The following is a 21,368-nucleotide window of genomic DNA, read 5'->3' as shown; positions in this document are numbered from 1 at the left end:
CACATATCCTTCCTCAAAATAGCCACCATACCTACCTATTATGGCATTTCCATAGCCATTCCGAGATATATTGCCATGCAACCTTCCACCGTTCCGTTTATTATGACACACATCATCATTGTCATATTGCTTTCCATGATCATGTAGTTGACATCGTATTTGTGGCAAAGCCACCATTCATCATTTTTTATACATGTCACTCTTGATTCATTGCACATCCCGGTACACCGCCGGAGGCATTCATATAGAGTCATATTTTGTTCTAAGTATTGAGTTGTAATTTTTTGAGTTGTAAGTAAATAAAAGTGTGATGATCTTCATTATTAGAGCATTGCCCCAAGTGAGGAAAGTATGATGGAGACTATGATTCCCCCATAAGTCAGGATGAGACCCCGGGCGAAAATATATTAAAAAAAGAGGCCACAAAAAAATGAGAGAAGGCCCAAATAAAAAAATAAGAGAAAAGAGAGAAGGGACAATGTTACTATCCTTTTTACCACACTTGTGCTTCAAAGTAGCACCATGGTCTTCAAGATAGAGAGTCTACTATGATATCACTTTCATATACTAGTGGGAATTTTTCATTATAAAACTTGGCTTGTATATTCCAATGATGGGCTTCCTCAAATTGCCCTAGGTCTTCGTGAGCAAGCAAGTTGGATGCACACCCACTTAGTTTTCTTTTTGAGCTTTAATAAACTTATAACTCTAGTGCATCCATTGCATGGCAATCCCTACTCACTCACATTGATATCTATTAATGGGAATTTCCATAGCTCATTGATACGCCTAGTTGATGTTAGACTATCTCCTTCTTTTTGTCTTCTCCACAACCACCGTCTATTCCACCTATAGTGCTATGTCCATGGCTCACGCATGTATTGCGTGAAAGTTGAAAAAGTTTGAGAACATCAAAAGTATGAAACAATTTCTTGGCTTGTCATCGGGGTTGCGCATGATTTGAATATTTTTTGTGATGAAGATGGAGCATAACCAGACTATATGATTTTGTAGGGATAAGCTTTCTTTGGCCATGTTATTTTGAGAAGACATAATTATTTGTTAGTATGCTTGAAGTATTATTGTTTTTATATCAATATTAAACTTTTGTTTTGAATCTTACGGATCTGAACATTCATGCCACAATTAAAAAGAATTACATGGGAAAAATATGTTTGGTAGCATTCCACATCAAAAATTCTGTTTTTATCATTTACCTACTCGAGGACGAGCAGGAATTAAGCTTGGGGATGCTTGATACGCCTCCAACGTATCTATAATTTTTTATTGTTCCATGCTATTATATTATCTGTTTTGGATGTTTTATATGCAATAATATGTTGTTTTATATGATTTTTGGGACTAACCTATTAACCTAGAGCCCAATGCCAGTTTCTGTTTTTCCTTGTTTTAGAGTTTCATAGAAAAGGAATACCAAATGGAGTCCAAACAGAATAAAACTTTCGCGATGATTTTTCTTGGACCAGAAGACACCCAGGAGACTTGGAGTGCAAGTCGAAAGAGCCACGAGGCGGCCACAAGGGGGGTAGGGCGCGCCCCCAACCTTGTGGGCCCCTTGTAGACCTCCTGACCAAGATCTTCCTCCTATATATACTCTTATACCCCCAAAACATCCATGGGAGCCACGAAACCACTTTTCCACCGCCGCAACCTTCTGTACCCGTGAGATCCCATCTAGGGGCCTTTTCCGGCATCCTGCCAGAGGGGGATTCGATCACGGAGGGCTTCTACATCAACATCATTGCCTCTCTGATGAAGCGTGAGTAGTTTACCTCGGACCTATGGGTCCATAGCTAGTAGCTAGATGGCTTCTTCTATCTCTTTGATTCTAAATACAAAGTTCTCCTTGATGTTCTTGGAGATCTATTCGATGTAATACTCTTTTGCGGTGTGTTTGCTGAGATCCGATGAATTGTGGATTTATGATCAGCTTATCTATGAATATTATTTGAATCTCCTCTGAATTCTTATATGCATGATTTGATATCTTTGCAAGTCTCTTTGAACTATTGATTTGGTTTGGCCAACTAGATTCGTTTTTCTTGCAATGGGAGAAGTGCTTAGCTTTGGGTTCAATCTTGAAAGTATGTCTAGAGGGGGGGTTATTGCATCTCGATCGTAGTGATACACATATTCATAATATTGATGCCAAAAGATGCAAAGTTGATAATGATAGTGCAATATACTTGTTGCACTGCCATTTAGGTCATATTAGGGTAAAGCGCATGAAGAAACTCCATGTAGATGGACTTTTGGAAACACTTGATTATGAATCATTTGATACTTGCGAACCATGCCTCATGGGCAAGATGACTAAAACTCCGTTCTCCAGAACAATGGAGCGAGCTAATGACTTATTGGAAATAATACATATCGATGTATGTGGTCCGATGAGTGTTGAGGCACGCGGCGGGGTATCGTTATTTTCTAACATTCACAGATGATTTAAGTAGATATGGGTATATTTACTTAATGAAACACAAGTCTGAAACATTTGGAGAATTCAAAGAATTTCAGAGTGAAGTAGAGAATCGTCGTAATAAGAAAATAAAGTTTCTACGATCTGATCGTGGAGGCGAATATTTGAGTTACGATTTTGGCCTTCATTTAAAATAATGTGGAATTGTTTCACAACTCACACCACCTGGAACACCACAGCTTAATGGTGTGTTCGAACGTCGTAACCATACTTTATTAGATATGGTATGTTCTATGATGTCTCTTGCCGATTTACCACTATCGTTTTGGGGTTATGCATTAGAGACAGCTGCATTCACATTAAATAGGGCACCATCTAAATCCGTTGAGACGACACCGTATGAACTGTGGTTTGGTAAGAAACCCAAGCTGTCGTTTCTTAAAGTTTGGGGTTGCGACACTTATGTCAAAAGGCTTTAGCCTGATAAGCTCGAACCCAAATCGGAGAAGTGCGTCTTCATAGGATACCCTAAGGAAACAATTGGGTACACCTTCTACCACAGATCCGAAGGCAAGATCTTTGTTTCCAAGAATGGAACATTTCTAGAGAAGGAGTTTCTCTCGAAAGAAGTGAGTGGGAGGAAAGTAGAACTAGATGAGGTAATTGTACCTTCTCTCAACTTGGAAAGTAGCACATCAGAGAAATCTGTTCCCATGATGCCTACACCAACTAGAGAGGAAGTTAATGATGATGATCATGAAATTTCGGATCAAGTTACTACTGGACCTCGTAGGTCGAACAGAGCATGTTCCGCACCAGAGTGGTACAGTAATCCTGTCCCCGAAGTCATGTTACTAGACCATGATGAACCTACGAACTATGAAGAAGCTATGATGAGCCCATATTCCGATAAATGGCTTGAGGCCATGAAATCTAAGATAGGTTCCATGTATGAGAACAAAGTGTGGACTTTGGTGGACTTGCCCGATGATCGGCAAGCCATTGAGAATAAATGGATCTTCAAGAAGAAGAAGACGCCGATGGTAATGTCACCATCTACAAAGCTCGACTTGTCGTAAAAGGTTTTTGACAAGTTCAAGGGGTTGATTGCGAGAAGACCTTCTCACCCGTAGCGATGCTTAAGTTAGTCCGAATCATGTTAGCAGTTGCCGCATTTTATGATTATAAAATTTGGCAAATGGACGTCAAAACTGCATTCCTTAATGAATTTCTTAAAGAAGAGTTATATATGATGCAACCAAAAGGTTTTGTCGATCCTAAAGGTTCTAACAAAGTGTGCAAGCTCCAGCGATCCATCTATGGACTGGTGCAAGCATCTCGGAGTTGGAATATACGCTTTGATGAGGTGATCAAAGCATATGGTTTTATAAAGACTTACGGTGAAGCCTGTATTTACAAGAAAGTGAGTGGGAGCTTTGTAGCATTTCTGATATTATATGTGGATGACATATTGTTGATCAGAAATGATACACAATTTCTGGATAGCATAAAATGATACTTGAATAAGAATTTTTCAATGAAAGACCTCGGTCAAGATGCTTATATATTGGGCATCAAGATCTATAGAGATAGATCAAGACGCTTGATAGGACTTCCACAAAGCACATACCTTGATAAAGTTTTGAAGAAGTTCAGAATGGATCAGTCAAAGAAAGGGTTCTTGCCTGTGTTACAAGGTGTGAAGTTGAGTAAGACTCAAAACCTGACCATGATAGAATATATAGAGAGAATGAAAGTCATTCCCTATGCCTCAATCATAGGTTCTATAAAGTATGGCATGTTTTGTACCAGACCTGTTGTGTGCCTTGCCATGAGTTTGGCAAGGGGTACAATAGTGATCTAGGAGTAGATCACTGGACAGCGGTCAAAATTATCCTTAGGTACCTAAAGAGGACTAAGGAAATGTTTCTCGATTATGGAGGTGATAAAGAGTTCATCGTAAAGAGTTACGTCGATGCAAGCTTTGACACTGATCCGGATGACTCCGAGTCTCGATCTGGATACATATTGAAAGTGGGAGCAATTAGCTAGAGTAGCTCCATTCAGAGCATTGTAGACATAGAAATTTGCAAAATACATACGGATCTGAATGTGACAGACCCGTTGACTAAACCTCTCTCACAAGCAAAACATGATCACACCTTAGTACTCTTTGGGTGTTAACAACATGGTGATGTGAACTAGATTATAGACTCTAGTAAACTCTTTGGGTTTTGGTCACATGGCGATGTGAACTATGGGTGTTAAATCACATGGTGATGTGAACTAGATTATTGACTCTAGTGCAAGTGGGGGACTGAAGGAAATATGCCCTAGAGGCAATAATGAAGTTGTTATTTTATATTTCCTTTTTCATGATAAAGGTTTATTATTCATGATAGAATTGTATTGATCGAAAACTTAAATACATGTGTGAATACATCAACAAATATCATGTGATGGAGAAGACCCATCCGCTAGCTTAGCATAATGATCGTTCAGTTTTATTGTTATTACTTTCTTAATGTCAAATACATATTCCTTCGACTACGAGATTACGCAACTCCCGTATATCGGAGGAATACTGTGTGTGCTATCAAATGTCATGGCATAATAGGGTGATCATAAAGATGCTCTACAGGTATTTTTGAAGGTGTTTGTTGAGTTGGCATAGATCGAGATTAGGATTTGTCACTCCAAGTATCGGAGAGGTATCTCTGGGCCCTCTTGGTAATACACATCATAAGCTTGCAAGCAAACGACTAAAGGAGTTAGTCATAAGGTGATGTATTATGGAACGAGTAAAGAGACTTGCCAGTAACGAGATTCAACTAGGCATGAAGATATCGACGATCGAATCTCGGGCAAGTAACATACCGATGGACAAAGGGAATTACGTATGTTGTCATAACGGTTCGACCGATAAAGATCTTCGTAGAATATGTAGGAGCCAATATGGGCATCCAGGTTCCACTATTGGTTATTGACCAGAGAGGTGTCCCGGTCATGTCTATATAGTTCTCGAACCCATAGGGTCCGCACGCTTAACGTTTGATGACAATATAGTATTATATGAGTTATGTGATTTGGTGACCGAATGTTGTTTGGAGTCCCAGATGAGATCATGGACATGACGAGGAGTCTCTAAATGGTCGAGAGTTAAAGATTGATATATATGACGATGGTATTCGGACACCGAAAGTGTTTTTTTGGGGGGGGGGTACCGGGTACTTATCGGGTCACCGAAAGGGGTTTCGGGCACCCCCAGCAAAAGATATGGGCCTTATGGGCCAAGAGGGGAAACACACCAGCCACAAGGGGCTGGTGTGCCCCCCATATGGCCCGGCCTAGGAGGAGAAGGAAAGGGGGTAAGTGAAAGGAAAGTGTGGATTAGGATTCCCACTTCCTTCCCTCTTCCCCCCCTCTTTCCTTCCCCCCGGTTATATATGGCAGGGGGAGGGCATGCCTTGGGAGGGACTCCAAGTAGGATTCCTCCTACCTGGGCACCTCCTATGGCTGCTCCTCCCTCCCTCCCACCTATATATATGTGGGAAGGGGGCGCCTGAAGGGGGCGCCTAGCGCACATCAAATCAATTGTTAGCTATTTGTGGCGCCTGATCCCTCCACCGTTTACACCCCCGGTCATATTTTCGTAGTGCTTAGGCGAAGCCCTGCAGAGATCACTTCACGATCACCGTTGTGCTGAGGAACTCATCTACTACCTCGACGTCTTGCTGGATCAAGAAGGCGAGGGACGTCACCGAGCTAAACGTGTGCAGAACGCGGAGGTGTCGTACGTTCGGTATTAGATTGATTGGATCGCGAAGAAAGTTTGACTACATCAACCACGTTGTGAAACGCTTCCACTTACAGTCTACAAGGGTACGTGGACACACTCTCCCACTCGTTGCTATGCATCTCCATGGATAGATCATTGCGTGTGTGTAGTATTTTTTTTCCATGCAACGATTCCCAACACATGTCTCCCATCTTAGAATCATGTTGCAAACCCTTAGGAAAGAGCGCCTTAATGATAATATGGACAAATTACTTTTTGGTGTTGATAAGCTTTTTTTTTGGGGTTTGGTTGTCTCTTCTAAGGGTGTTCATGTAGATGAATCCAAGATCAATGCTATTAAAACTTGGCCTCAACCAACCAATTTGCAACAGGTGCGAAGTTTCCTTGGCCTAGCCAGTTTCTATCGTAGATTCTTTAAGACTTTAACACCATTGCTTCTCCTTTACATGCTTTGAGTAAGAAGAATGCACCATTTGTTTGGGGACCATCTTAAGATACCGCATTCAATGAGCTTAAGAATTTGCTTACACATGCTCCTTTGCTCGCATTAACCAACTTTGATAAACCATTTGAGATTCATTGCGATGCTAGCGGTTATGGCATAGGAGGTGTGTTAATGCAAGAGAAGCGCCCCATAGCTTACTTTAGTGAGAAACTTTCCGGAGCGCAACTTAACTACCCCATCTATGACAAAGAGCTATGTGCTTTAGTGAGAGTCTTGCATGTTTGAGGGCATTATCTCCGTCTTCATGAGTTCATTCTTCACACGGATCATGAAACACTTAAGTATATTAAGGGTCAAACTAAGTTGAACAAGCGTCATGCTAAGTGGAGTGAATTCATTAAGTCTTTCCCTTATGTCATCAAGTACACCAAAGGTAAGGAAAATGTTGTGGTGGATGCGCTTTCCCGTACATGCATGCTTGTTACCCAACTTGAATTGAATGTCATTGGTTTTGAGCACATAAAAGACTTGTATGTGCATGATCCTACTTTTGCTATTCCTTATGCCAAATGTTTTACGCATACATCTTGGGAACGCTATTTCATCAAAGATGGTTATCTTATGAGAGCTAACAAACTATGTATTCCCGAGTCTTCTCTTCGTTTGTTACTTTTGTAAGAATCCCATGGAGGAGGACTAATGGGACACTTTGGACGTGACAAAACATTTGCTACGCTATCGAAGAACTACTTTTGGCCCAAGATGTTCCGCAACGTCTCACGCTTCACCAAACGATGCTCTACATGTCAATAAGCTAAGTCTAAAGCTCAATCTCATGGCCTTTATATGCCACTTCCTATTCCATATCACCCATGGGAAGATATTAGTATGGACTTTGTGCTTGGTTTGCCTAGAACTCGTAACGGCAAATATTCCGTGTTTGTTGTTGTGGACCGATTCTCTAAAATGGCTCATTTCATTCCATGCAACAAGATAGACGATGCTTCACATGTTGCAAATCTTTTTTGTAGGGAAATCTTACGCCTACACGGAGTACCAAAGACTATTGTCTCGGACTGCGACATCAAGTTCTTGAGCTACTTTTGGAAGACATTATGCGCCAAGCTCGGAATCAAGCTTTTGTTCTCTTCGGCATACCATCCTCAAACCGATGGCCAAACGGAGGTGACGAACCGAATGCTCTCCACTCTACTATGCGTGTTGATCAAGAGGAACATCAAGGAGTGGGAGGAGTGTCTACCCATCGCCGAGTACGCCTACAACCGCGCAAGACATTCGACTACCGGCAAGTCTCCCTTCGAGGTCGTCTACGGCTTCAACCCGTTGTCCCCATTAGACATTCTCCCTCTACCACTACAAGAGCACATCAATATGGACGCAAGTGCATGAGTGAACTATCTCAAGAAGATGCATGAAGATGCAAGGCACACCATCGAGCGCCAAGTACAACGACTTGCGACCAAGCTCAACATCAACAAGCAACCCATGATATTCAAGATTGGAAATCTTGTGTGGCTACACCTTCGCAAGGACCGCTTCCCCAACAAACTAATCCAAGCTTATACCTCGATCCGATGGACCCTTCAAGGTGCTAGCATGCTACAACAACAACGCTTACAAGATTGACCTCCCGCGCGACAAGTACAACATGAGCGACGTCTTTAATGTCAAAGATGTCTGTCCCTACCATGGTGATGAAGCTTTCGATCCGAGGTCGGATCTTTCCTAGGGGGGGAGATGATGCGGAGCATCCCAAGGTAATCCCCATGGACCTACCTACATATCCCACGACACCACTTAGACCAATGACATGAGCTCGAGCAAAGGCTATCAAAGATAAGGTGAACTCGCTCTTATCTGAACTACCACTTTCTACATATGAGACATGGTTACTGCCTCAAGCGAAGACCCTATGTGTGATCAGGTATTTGGAGGAAGGCCACGGATCAGCTACACCCAATGGACAAGACGGCGAGGACACCAAGTACAAGGAACAAGAAGAAGAGCTACGGGGAAATCTCCAACCACCGGACGACCGAGACTTGTTGGACGTCCGACGCCTGGAGCATCAGCCAACCTGCTAAGTCCCAGCCTGCGCACGCTCCAGTGACCGGACGACCGACGCCGATCGGACGTCCGACACCTCCCAGCTCCCGGACGACCGACACCACCATCACCGAGCCAAAACATCGAAAGTATGGAAGCCTCCGAACGACCGACGTCTCGGACGTCGACCCCGACCAGACGACGGCACAACCTAACCAGAGCCGAAACGTCGAACTTTTGACAGGTACCAGACGTCCGGACCCTCACGAGCCTTCGGACGACCGGTGACTATCGGACGTCCGACGCATGTGTGTTGAACGCGTGTTGGGCCGAGGCCCATGTACCCCTTCGTCCACTTAGACTATATATACTACTCCTCCCTCTTTCTAGGGTTAGCAAAGGATTAGCTCATTTGAGAGATAGATCTTTGCTCATCCACTTGGTTACTTCTCCATTGGAGTTCATGACCTCTATGGAGAAGATCCCCAAGCGGATTCAAGACCCCTAACGGGAAGACCCTCAAGACCTCCTCACGGAGAAGAACTTTACCTTATATCGTCTTTGTTGATCGTGGATCGTGTATCTCTTTGTGTTTCGAGGATCTAGCACATGTGTAATCGAATCTTGTTGGTTTGAGTGATTCCTCTCGTGTTTTCCCTCGTGTTCTTCGTAGGATCCCCTCCATTCCGTGAAAGATCGGGCATCTAGCGTTCTACCCTACAACAGGTTAGGAAGGTGTCCATTGAATAAATAATTAAAAGCATTAAAAATGAGCAAAGAATCATGTTCATGGACACCATTTCTCTTAATGAGAAGGCGGGACCATACTTGGAGCTTTGCCGCGATCAAGTGTTAGTGATGAGGTCTAAGGGAGGCTCCATGGGAGGGTTTGGAGGATTTGGATGATTCATGGGTGGAGGCATGGGTGCCATGGGAGGATACATGGGTGACATAGGATGCATGAGTCGCAATGGTGCCAATGGAGAGAATGCAAGCACTAGTGATGTTAATTGTGGCAATGATATTTGATAGCCCTATGCATTCATGTTCTATGCACCTTTTTTTTATGTTTGTGATGCAAGATGCTTGAATTATGTGTATTTGAACTTGAATTTGATATGTGCTTGGTTATTTGTGTTGTTATCTTGCAAAGTTTTAAATGGCATCTTGTGATTTACTTCAATAGTATGCAATTGCGGAGTAGAGAAGAAGGGCATATTTCTAGGGCACCAATTTCAGGTCATCTGAAGAAGCAAGAACTTTTCTTGTGCCAAAAGAACTTATCTCTCCTCACCTACAACCATCTTCATGGGACCAAATTTCTGGTCATCTGTTGGATATGCTTTTATGAGTTGAGCTCTTTTGGTCCATGGACAACTATATGAAGAATGCTAATTCCTTTACTGATTTTTTTTCACGTGTTAGTTTTAATCACTGTCCTAGAGGCCAATAGAGCACCCTGTTTTTTAGGTAAGCATGGTGAGGGTCATCTCATTTGTGTGTGGGATGGTGACCCTCCAATTTTTTCAATTTCTGTCATTGCGGACAATGTCTCGATAATGCCCAAGTAGTAATATACACCACCATGATGGCTTTTACATACAATGGATATCGTGTATTGTACCGTATATTTCTACATTGTCTAAAAACATGTAGGACTTTGCAGGTGATGCCTTTGAATGGATTGATGGGGTACTAACACGATAAAACAAAAATGGGCCACAAAGATTCATGATAAAACTAAAAGTCACATCAAGACTCTTCAATGTCATCATCTCTAGCTTTACATCTTGCATATTGGCATTGAACCATGACTAGTGACGAAACGGTAGAAGATCAAACTGGCATAAACTGGACTAATAGTCTTTTGAAAAGACGCACAAGTTGTCCACCTCAACAGATAAGCGATAATAAGTGTTGTGGCTAGGTACATGCCTCTTGTAAATGGAGTTGTCAACTGATGATTCATTGTCGTGTTTGTAAAAAAAAACCGAGGTGCACAAGAGCCAATGACCAAAGTACACTTGACATCATTTTTGGCCACGATGTCAAGACATGCCAAAAGTGTTGGATGACACAACAATATTAGTGGCAATCAATCTATGGGTCCTAAACAGCCGAAAGTCTTCATTATCGACAATGTTAACCATAAAATACCGCACCATCTGCAAATATAGTAGTGAAAGTTAACCAATATGTTAGAAGCTGAAATCTACAATCCCACGTCTCAAGATGGAGGGAAATCGATCTTTGGGACCCAAACACCACAATATTGGTTGTCGCCAATGTTAGCCATAGCATTGGCAGCATGAGGCTATAGAGCCGTGATTTTTGTGAACCTGCCTTCACTACGTAAATCAAATATGTTAGAAAATCTCTAAACCTGCATATCCACAAACTCTTCGCCCCCGACACCAAAGATGAAAATAAGAGGGTGGGAGGGGGGGGGACATAAAAAATGACAACTTCGGCCGAGAGACTAGGGTTGTGAACTTGCATCTCACGGCAACGGTGCGGATAATGCGAAGATAAGAGTATTTTACTTTTCAACGCCAAAAGAAAAAAAAAGTATCTAAATGCATTCTATAGATTTTTTGAGAACTTCAATCCTGTAGTCCAAAGCTCAGGTGTAAAATGAATTTTACTCTTTTTTCATAACATGAATTTTAAACGTTTGTATTCTCCAATCTTTCATTTTGTTTGAGGCACCAGCTGCCCTTTTTTAGGGCAAAATACCACTGAACGTTTTTTTCTTAGAACAATAAAGCCGACAGCTCGCGTAAAAAAATGCACCGCGAACACGCGGCCCCCATAAGATGAGGCCCAATTAGAACTCTCCTCGCTCCCCACAGCAGTGGTTGCGCAGCCAGTCAAGTCAAGCCTTCCCCGGAAACCCAAGGCTAAAACCCTAGAGCTCGCGGAGGGTTTTATCGAGATGGCGACGGCGGAGCAGAAGGGGAAGAGGCCGAGGATCGAGGCGGAGGAGGGCAACAGCATCGACGACGCCCTACTGCTCTCCATCGAGAAGCTCCAGGAGATCCAGGACGAGATCGAGAGGGTGAGTCGCTTCGTTCTCGCCTGCTGACACCTGTCGCGGCGCGCTCCGGTTGCTCGGCCTTTGATTTTGGCGCCGTTCTTTTCATTTTCGGAGCAGTCTGGACGAAGGCTGCGCGGAATTTAGGGGAATTTCAACTCCCGATTTGTTTATGTGCGAGGGGGCTGGTCTCGCCGCGAGGCAGCGTTTGGTGACCGACTGATCTGGGTGTGCCCTCGATAGGAGTATTGGGTGATTGGGTTGGAATTCTGTGCTTCCCCTCCAGGCCCAGGGGTCGAGCTAGTAGAACCTTCTTAGACTTTTAGGTGGTGGTAGATATATTTGGAGACCTCTGCTTGTGCTGCTGCAGAATTGTGGCCTGTGTCCGTGTTCTCTGTCGATACTTCAAATCACTTGTTCGTGAGCTTATGCACACTGGATTGTAGACGTTTACAGTAGCTTTGGGTGCACTTAAATGTTTGTGAGCACTCCCAGAGCAGGGTGTGTGACAACTGGAATGATCTATTTTAGATTCATTTTGACAGTTGGTGGTCTGAAAATACAGTAAGTTTTGAATACCTCACTTGATTGAAGTTGTTGTGGAAAGTAAACACAAGAATGCCAGCTAAATACCCCCATGTACATATAGAACCCCTATACTCTTCAGACAAAAATAAGTTAATTTCCTTTAGGATTACAAAATGATCGCATGCCTTGCTCTGCATCTTGCCTTTCTTCACAACATGCATGACATGTCAATCTCCATTACCACCAAATATGGCGCGTCTTCACTCTGTTATATTACCAAACCAGCTTTAGCTCCTGTTTCTATGGGCTCCATACTCTTTCCATTATGTTAAATTTTGTGTCAATGAAACTTAGTTCTGTAACTGGACTCGGTGTAAAGAGCACAGTTATGCATTCTATGTATGAGATAATGATGAAACACCAAAGGATTTATTTGATTCCTTATTAGAGTAAGGCACCTTATCTGCTAATTAAACGGTCTTTTAATTGCTTAGTACTCTTGTCTCTCTGAAACAGAATTATTGCCTGAATATCTACAGTGACAAGAACATATTGTGAATGGACAGGCTATATCTGGCTGGAATATTTGAATGCGGTTAAATTACTAGGCAGTTAGCTTCATTGTTTTTATGGTGCCCATAAGGCGTCAGGGCGCCCTCTGATGGCAGGGCGTCGAGCTCGCCTTTGACAGCTTCATAAGGTGTCCGCCTTGGACAGTAGGGCGTCTGAATCGGCCACCTAGGCGCACCCCATGGGCTGCTCCCAGGCGGGAAAGAGTAGCCCGCGCAGAAATTTTCACGGGAAAGACTGGCTCACATGTGAATAGGTATGAGGAGGAGGGAGGGAGAGAGTATTGAACCTCCAATCCAAGCGAGAGGGATTCCTCTTCTCCTCTCTCGACCTTTGGCGGCGTCTCCTTCCTCCACGGCTTCGATCTGTGCCCTTCCTCCTCTCTGGCTCAGCTCCTCCAGTCCTCGGGCGCAACAGCAATGTGTGGCTCCTGTACTTGTCTCACTTCTCCCCTCCCCTGCCCTCCTCTGCTCTTTCTTTCATCCCCTCCCAGTGCTCTGTTTCTCCCAGCAGTGTAGCTAGATGTGCTTGGCTGCTCCTTCCCCTCCGCATCTGTTTCCTCCCAAATCTGCTTCTCCACCCACAAGGCAGCAGCCCCACCACCGCTTCTCTCCTTCCACATGCTTTATCTGGTTGCTCTAGTGATGTGGCTCTTCTCTCTTTTTCTTTGATGGATGATTGGGCCTTCTCTCAGTGCTGCCGCAGTAGCCAGCTCTCCCTGCTCTGATGGATCCTGTGGCTGGTAATGCTTATGATCTCCAATGATCCTATGAGAAGATCTACATGCAATGATCCAGCTTGGAAGTATGGGTTCTGACCAGATTTAGAGTGCCATATATTATATATTTATGTGTCTAAGGCGTCGCGTCGCCTTACGCTTTAAGTGCTTGAAAAGGTGAGGCGGGGGTACAGCGCCTCGCCTTACCACCTTACAAAGATTGGTTAGCTTATATAGATTCATTTACTGCAGGTTAATGAGGAAGCCAGTGATAAAGTCTTGGAGGTGGAACAGAAGTACAATGAAGTTCGCAGGCCAGTTTATACTCGACGGAATGAAATTATCAAGGAAATTCCGGACTTCTGGTTGACTGCGGTTTGTTACATGTTCTATGCTGATTTATATGTCGTCTGTTTATTTCCTGAAACTGCTGATTGGTATAGTCTCATCCTTACTAATTCATGCATTTCCGCTGCAGTTTCTAAGCCATCCTATGCTTGGTGAACTTCTGACTGAAGATGATCAAAAGGTACATTGTTTTGTGGGAAGTTTAGCATCTACACTCTTTAACTTTTAGCATTTGTATCAAATGTGGCAACAAGTAATAAAATACTCCCTCCGTCCCATAATATAAGAACGTTTTTGACACTAGTCTAGTGTCAAAAACGTTCTTATATTATGGGACGGAGGGAGTACTAAATTACTATATCAGATTTGCTGAGTAATTATGTGGAACCATACTCATACTATTTGATCACTTTTGTTCCATTGTAGATATTCAAACACTTGGTGTCTATCGATGTGGATGAGTTTCAAGATATTAAATCAGGCTACTCCATTACTCTTGTAAGCTTCTTTTGCATCTACAAGCTATGGTTTCCTTCCCTTTGCTTACATGTTTTGAACTTGAACTGGCAGGCATTCTCTTCTAATCCATATTTTGAAGATACAAAGCTTACAAAAACATGTTCATTCAGTGATGATGGGAAAATAACTGTGAAGGCCACCACCATCAATTGGAAGGATGGAATGGTACTGTGCCTCGTTAATCGTATAAGCGCTTCAGCAAAAATGCTTCTGTATGTAAAATTAGATCTAACAAGTTTTCCAATAATACATTAAGGATATTGCAAATGGAAAGGCATACACGGAGAATGGGGAGAAACGACTATTGATTGATGAGAGGTTGGTGTTTTTTTATCTTCTTCTGTGCTACAAATTATTAATTTTTTCTTCATGCCTTATCTGTACTATATGATTCTTTCTAACATAGAGAGACGTCATCATTCCATTTGAGTTATAATATGCAAGTATGAAATTTGTGAAGGGGATTCATGTTCTGTTTTCTTTTCCTTTTTTTGTTTTGCAGTTTCTTCACTTGGTTCAATGATGCAAAGAACAAAAGTTTTTCTGATGGAGTGATGGATGAGGTATAGGATTACGTGTCTCCTATGCTTTTAGATCCTGCTAAATCAGGATTGTTTCAATTGATCGGAAGTTTTGTCGCTCTGAAGTCTGGCAGACAGAATGACATAAATTTGGAACTCTAATTCTTCCTCTTGATTTATTCTCTGAGAAATTCCAATCTTGCAGGTGGCAGATGTTATCAAGGAAGAATTGTGGCCTAATCCTTTGAAGTATTTTAACAATGTTAGTGCTTCTAGTGTGATATAAGTGGTTTATTTTGTTGGGTCCTTTTTTTCATTGTGGATCTTTGTGTCATGTCCCTTGAATCTTTGATTGCAGGAGGCTGAAGATGAATTTGAAGATGACGAGGATGAAGAGGTAATCCTGTTTTCTTTATCAGCAGTTACATACTTCCATTACTTCCGTATATATGATACTCGTTGGGTGTGTGCACTTGTGCAATAATGCATAACCTTCTTGTAGTTCATTTGCAATGGTGTACAATATCCTGATACTCATGCAATAATGCATAACCACCTCAGTTATCCTGATGGCTTTTTTGACTTCTCAATACGTATTTCCTGTTCATACCACGACACTGTGCATCATCTGTTCATCACAGGTGCTCTAATCCCAACAGCAAAAGGAATTTAGGTTGACATTAGCACGCAATGCACTACACATCTAACATTTTGCCCAACTTCCTTAAATTTGCTAGCTGGCATTGTGTCAGGTTTTTATGCTCTCATGAGGCCTGACGGAAATGAGTTTGAGTTGTGATGTTCACTTGGGGCCTTATTTTTGTTCTACGCACATAAATTTAATATGAAGCCTGATGCTGATTGCCGAGTTTCGTTGCACTTTATCTCCTTGGTACATGTATTTATCATTCTTTTGCAACTTCTGTAGGGATTTGATGAAGACGACGATGATGAAGATGAAGAAGAGGAGGAAGATGATGAGGAGTGAAGCCCTCTTTCATGCTGAATTTCAGTTGGCTTCGACAACTCCTGTGCGTGTAGAGTGGAGATCCCGGGTCTCCTGGGGACTGAAAAGCAAGGTGGTGTCCCCTTTTGTGGTGTTTTGTTGCTTGACTTAGCTGGATCTGTAGGATTGTAAGGTTGATCTGCGGGAACTTGTTTTGATCTGCTCATACATTTGGAGTCCCGCAGATTCCAATATGTGGCATTTCAAGTATATTGTTATTGTGGGATGTAGTAGTTCCGGATATGCAAGGTGTCTGTGTTTCCTGAGATACAGTTGCTTTAATGACTGTTAGTCAACAATATTTAACTTATATGGTAGCACAAAATTCATGCCGTATTTCAGTTACTCCTCGACAGTATCATTTTTGTATCCCATCATTCACATATTTTTAAACTGTTTGTTGATCAAAGCTTTTTTCCTTTGAGGTGTTGATGAAAGCTAGAGCGTGTTACATTTGCAGAAGGATGGAGTATATTTATTCCAGGGAGTGAGGGTATTTTACAGCCCGTCTGTCTTGCAAGAGATGGGAACGCCTATAGATCAGGCACCTATTTTATTTATTTATTTCACCAGTCACTTTTACCCTGGACTAGATCTTCATCCAACGGCCCAAAATATGTCGACACGTTTGTCTTCAACCTCCTATTGCCACCACGCTGCTATCTCAATTAAGGCCCCGTTCGGCAATGCGCCGGCTCCTTGAAATCCATGGATCTACGGAGCATGGTTTTGCCTGCTCCAAGACTTTTCACTGCAGCTCCGTCCGCTCCTGGAGCGGAGCAGTGAAGCGGATGGACACCGAACGGGGCCTAAGTTTCTTCCTCGCCTCCACCCGAGAGGTCCTAGTCCAGCCAACGCTCATCGCTGCTGCTCCTCATGGTGTTCCCGTCTTTGGCCATGCGCTGCGCGGAATTGACTGACGCCTCAAAACATTCCAGGCGTCTGACAATTAACAAAGCCAGCGGTTTCTTAGTTCTGCATCTGGTTACAAATTCGGTTATAGATCACGCAACCGAATTTTACTAGTTCCACCTGGTTTGGTAACCATCATTTGGCATCGGAATCATGGAATTGGAGTCAAAATCCAGACGTTTTCTTGTTCGGCCGCTAGCACCGGGATCAGTATTGCCGATTGGCCCCCAAATCTCAGCCCCGTACGGCCGCTTCCACGGGATGGCGCTGAGACTGATCTCGAGGCCTACTCGCCGCTGATAGGCATTCTCACCGCCGGTGATTCCTCCTCTCCATTTCATCACCTTCCCGACCCTAGGTCTCCTCTGCCCTACTCCTTTTCTAGCCCTAATCCCCACCGAACGGATCCAGACCCGCCTGATTCTCCACCAAGCTGGCGTAGGGTCCTCCCCGCTGGGGCAGGGCCGTGCACCGTGACGCCTGCCTCCGACGTCTCCGCGTGCGGCGCACCATCCCGCCTCCGCCGCCACTCGGCTCCGTCTCCCCACGTCCACGCCTCAGCGCTCCAGGTATCGAGCCTCTTTTTTTTTTTCCGGTTTGACCCCGTTACCGGTTAATAGAGGCGTTCCGTTGATTTAAGCAATTTTGGTTGCGGAAACCGAATTTGTTTTTAAAAAAAAACCATGCTCTGGCTGCCTGGCTGCAGGAAGGAAGCGGAGCAACCGCTGGCACGGCGTAGCATCCACGCAGCCGCGGTGGCGTAGCATCGACGCGCGGCGAGTTCGCTCCCCTCCCCCCCCCCGGCCGCCTATAAAACTCGCTCGAATCGCGAACCCGCCGACCCTCTCCGGCTCTCTCCCCCACCCCCGTCTTCTCCCAGGCTCCAGAAGCTTGTTTGGCCGTCTAGCCGCAGGACCCCCGAGGCTCAGAAGATGGCCGGCGAGAGCAGCACCAGGCGCCCCCTCTTCGGCGGCGCCATCTCCACCGCCTTCCCCGCCCGGTTCCAGGTACTGCAACGCCCTTTTCCCTCGCACTCATCCCTTGCACCTCCTCCTCCTGCTCGCGCTGACGCCGTTTCTGTTTGGTTTGGTCAGGATGTGAGCAACATTCGCGAGGTCCCCGACCACCAGGTTCGTCCGGTGCCCCCGTTTAGTGTTGTTTGGAGCGCGCTCGTTGGGGCGTTCCCGTGCTGATCGATGTGTGTGGTTCTGCTGCCTACGCAGGAAGTTGTCGTCGACCCCGCCCGTGACGAGAGCCTCATCTTCGAGCTGCTCGACCTCAAGGGCGAGGTGGAGGACGGCGGCAGCGCGCTCTGGTTCCTGCGCGACGTCGCCAACGAGCAAGATGCGGGGGATAACTTGGTAATGTCAGCAGCATCCTGGTCCACTCTGTCAATAGCTTGGCCCTATAAATTTTGTTTCATTCCTCTGCTTCATGTGCATTGGATGGTCATGAACTCACGGTTGTTAAATTTCCGATCCAAGTGGATTTTAGTCATGTTGGTAACTCATCTCATTTTTTTTGTCGGTTAGGTGGTCGAGCACTCTGGTACAGTTGAGTTGGCTGGTCTGCGTTCCGGGGAAGCACCTGCAGTGGCTGGAACTGCAATTGGCAAGCTGGTTAGCAAACGTCCTGTGCCATATCCAGATTACCCTGCTCCTTGCCTTCAATCGACCTCCAGTTGATTAGTTTTCACCTGTGCTTCCCTGGATATGATACCTTTAGTTGCACAAGTCAGCTCAGTCTCATAATTTGATATTTCTGTTCCTTGGCATTCATTATATGATGGCCACTTCGCACTGGCAGTGAATAAAATGTACTTAAAGGATCTCATGCTTGATTTCGGCATCTGTAGGCTGTTTCAAAAGGGAGGCAAGGCAGAGAAGCACAGAACATTGTTCGGGTGAGTACACCCATCCCTTGGAATTATGGTTCAACAGTTAATGCTTGTTTTTTCAACTGAGCGTTGGGCTACCTTTGCAGCTGTACTTAGCAAACATACGTCTCAAGAATGCAGCAACTGATGTAGTTATCACCGCATATGAGCCGCTGTTGATAAAGTAAGCTGAGTACACCAGTATGACATACTTCTATGATTAACGGGATTTTAAAAGCAATCCTATATATTTTTTTGTTTCTTATTTAGATATGGAATAGCTAGTACTATTCATTGTCATTTGTTAATCACTTAATCTTTGTATGACTTGATTATTATCCAGTGATGTGCTTAGGAGAACTATGTATTACTCCCTCTGTCCCACAATGTAAGACGCTTTTGCAAGCTAGTTTAGCTTCCAAAAGCGTCTTATATTGTGGGACGGAGGGAGTATTTGATACAAGCTTTCCTTGCATATAAGTCTGATATATATCAACATGTTTGAATGACGATCAATAACTTCTTATGCAGTAACAATTATGCTTACTAGTCATAAGTTTTTTCAAACTCCTTTGTCTCTGTCATCTTTATAAATACAGAACGATAGGCCTGCTGTGCTCAAATATTTCAGTCAGTTCTCTATCTAAGCTAGGCACGTTGAATACGATTGTATATCGTAGTAGTATGGTCAATGGCAGAACTAAAATTTAAATATGAAGAAAATAATTACTTTCCTGATGATGGCCTGTTGTGCTCAGGCCCTCAGTTACTTCCTTCAGTTTTCTAGCTCAAGCCCTCAGTTAGTTCCTTCAGTTTTCTACCTAGGCTAGTCATGTTGAATGCTATAATAGTACCGCGGGGAGAACAAAATGCCAAAATTAGATTTCTTTTCAGTTGAAAATGCAGATGACACGGCATAATGATGCATCACAAGTAATGTAGAGATAGTCGTATTAGATCTGAGTCAAAGTAAGCAAAATTAGTATGAACTTTCATATCCAAATTAAACGACTAGCTAGGTTGTTGATGCCTTGATTTTTATGCTAAAGTATTATGTTTGTGCTGCCCACTTCTCCAATGTTGGGCTGCCCCTTGAATGATATATTTTTGTCATTTTTATTTCAGTCCTTTGAGTGAAAGTGCTCAGGCCGTTGCAGCTGGACCAGCAGTGCCCGCAGAACAGGCAGGATGCTTGCCAATGTCCGAGGTCTTCAGACTCGCAGTCATGAACTTCGATGTCCATGATTGGAACCTTTTCAATGGCAGCGGTTGAAGTAGAGAGGGTATGACATCTCAATGCTAGAGTGGTTCTAGAAAAGTGTTCTGCAAGAGTGTTTGGGGAATGTACTTTCCTTGAGAGAAACTGGTATCTGAATTGTCCTTTAGAGTAGCTTTTTTTTGTTGCTGAAAATGCTATCACTTGGCATATGTAGTGTCATCCAAAGAACCCTAGTCGAAGTTCAATATATCATGTTAGCTTCTACTAGAAATTACTTGAATTGAATGAAGTACTTGCTATTTCATTGATAAAGACCGCATATGTCTCATCATGGGGCATTGAAAGTACAGAGAGCTCAACTCTGAATTCAAAATATCTTGATTCTATCAAGTTAAACACGAACCATTTGGGTATAGAGATTCGAGATGTTTTGATCCATTTGAGTGCTTCAGAGTGGAAAGACACCCTCTGTGGTCTGTGCATTGTATGGCCTGCAATATTCATCTCTCATGAGTTACATGTATTCTTGACCACTCACTCTGATTGGCACCAAGGATATATAAGGATGGCAAACATGTGAACCATGATGTCCAACGAAAATACGACCCACAAAAGCTGTGGGTCTACTCTCTAAGTAGTTCATGCCATCATCCAACTAGGCTCGGCGCGCAGATCACAATCTCCTTGCTTGTGAGTCAGTTTGTGTGATAATGAGCTGCATGGTTGTGCTCCCTTAAATTTTGCAATTGCCATCAGAAGTTCAAATTTTTCATTTTTATGGTAACTTCAGTTTATGGTTCAAACTTTTCTTTCTGAGTTGATCATGCATGTTTAGATAGACAATAAAAGGTCAAAATGATGGAAAGGTTCGAAGAACGAGTTGAATTCTACATCAGAATCTGGCAAACGATAGTATACTGGTAGAATGCTCGTGCGTTATTATGAGCTACAATGCATATAAATGAATTAAACAAATTAATAAGATCGTCTTCAAGGTGAACCTTATTTTTCTTCCATATGTACGGGCATGTCCGGACATCAAACGGGCGTCGCCCAAAATTCAACCATCCGGACATTTCGGCCTTCCTAAAACCAGCCCGTATGTGGGACAGAAATATGGTTGTCCGGACTATCTGCCATGTTATCTCCAATACATTGTCCCAACACAGAAAACTTACCCCCACTACGCACTCTTCCCTTTTCATGTTGGACCCTCTCCTTCCCACTTGGTTTCCCGCCGTAGCGGGACATTTCTCGCTGGAGCTCTCTCCTTTAATACCAGATGACGCAATTCCCAGTTGCCACACCGTCACAATTCTCGATACTTGGATCACTATTGCTGATGGCTCGTATCGCACTCTCGACT

The 21,368-nt window shown here is 43.6% G+C and overlaps 2 protein-coding genes across 2 annotated transcripts; both read left to right on the top strand.

Moving 5' to 3' along the window:
* Nucleotides 1–11,554: 11,554 nt before the first annotated feature.
* LOC125538676 (NAP1-related protein 1) lies at nucleotides 11,555–16,340 on the top strand. The gene is made up of 10 exons (XM_048701945.2): nucleotides 11,555–11,809; nucleotides 13,854–13,976; nucleotides 14,080–14,130; nucleotides 14,376–14,447; nucleotides 14,520–14,633; nucleotides 14,725–14,786; nucleotides 14,971–15,031; nucleotides 15,195–15,251; nucleotides 15,348–15,386; nucleotides 15,918–16,340. Exons 1-10 carry the CDS (start codon nucleotides 11,687–11,689, stop codon nucleotides 15,975–15,977), a joined length of 762 nt encoding a protein of 253 aa, XP_048557902.1. The 5' UTR covers nucleotides 11,555–11,686; the 3' UTR covers nucleotides 15,978–16,340.
* Nucleotides 16,341–16,968: 628 nt separating this feature from the next.
* LOC125538677 (ran guanine nucleotide release factor, putative (Mog1/PsbP/DUF1795-like photosystem II reaction center PsbP family protein)) lies at nucleotides 16,969–20,349 on the top strand. Its single transcript, XM_048701946.2, has 8 exons — nucleotides 16,969–17,476; nucleotides 17,614–17,914; nucleotides 18,002–18,037; nucleotides 18,131–18,268; nucleotides 18,440–18,526; nucleotides 18,763–18,810; nucleotides 18,891–18,967; nucleotides 19,909–20,349. Exons 2-8 carry the CDS (start codon nucleotides 17,840–17,842, stop codon nucleotides 20,054–20,056), a joined length of 609 nt encoding a protein of 202 aa, XP_048557903.1. The 5' UTR covers nucleotides 16,969–17,476; nucleotides 17,614–17,839; the 3' UTR covers nucleotides 20,057–20,349.
* The last annotated feature ends 1,019 nt before the right edge of the window (nucleotides 20,350–21,368 follow it).

Source organism: Triticum urartu, chromosome 2A (genome assembly GCF_056163025.1).
Source record: "Triticum urartu cultivar PI428250 chromosome 2A, HENAU_Tu73, whole genome shotgun sequence".
Lineage (NCBI taxonomy): Eukaryota > Viridiplantae > Streptophyta > Magnoliopsida > Poales > Poaceae > Triticum > Triticum urartu.
This window is presented reverse-complemented; position numbering and strand designations above follow the sequence as displayed.

Excerpts from the sequence above, each read along its gene's own strand:
- LOC125538676 (XM_048701945.2), top strand. The coding sequence starts at position 11,687 with ATGGCGACGGCGGAGCAGAAGGGGAAGAGGCCGAGGATCGAGGCGGAG. Across the intron at positions 14,448-14,519 it reads CAGGCTACTCCATTACTCTT|GCATTCTCTTCTAATCCATA; the intron begins GTAAGCTTCTTT and ends TTGAACTGGCAG. Across the intron at positions 14,634-14,724 it reads TCAATTGGAAGGATGGAATG|GATATTGCAAATGGAAAGGC; the intron begins GTACTGTGCCTC and ends TAATACATTAAG.
- LOC125538677 (XM_048701946.2), top strand. The coding sequence starts at position 17,840 with ATGGCCGGCGAGAGCAGCACCAGGCGCCCCCTCTTCGGCGGCGCCATC. Across the intron at positions 18,811-18,890 it reads AAGCACAGAACATTGTTCGG|CTGTACTTAGCAAACATACG; the intron begins GTGAGTACACCC and ends CTACCTTTGCAG. Across the intron at positions 18,968-19,908 it reads TATGAGCCGCTGTTGATAAA|TCCTTTGAGTGAAAGTGCTC; the intron begins GTAAGCTGAGTA and ends TTTTTATTTCAG.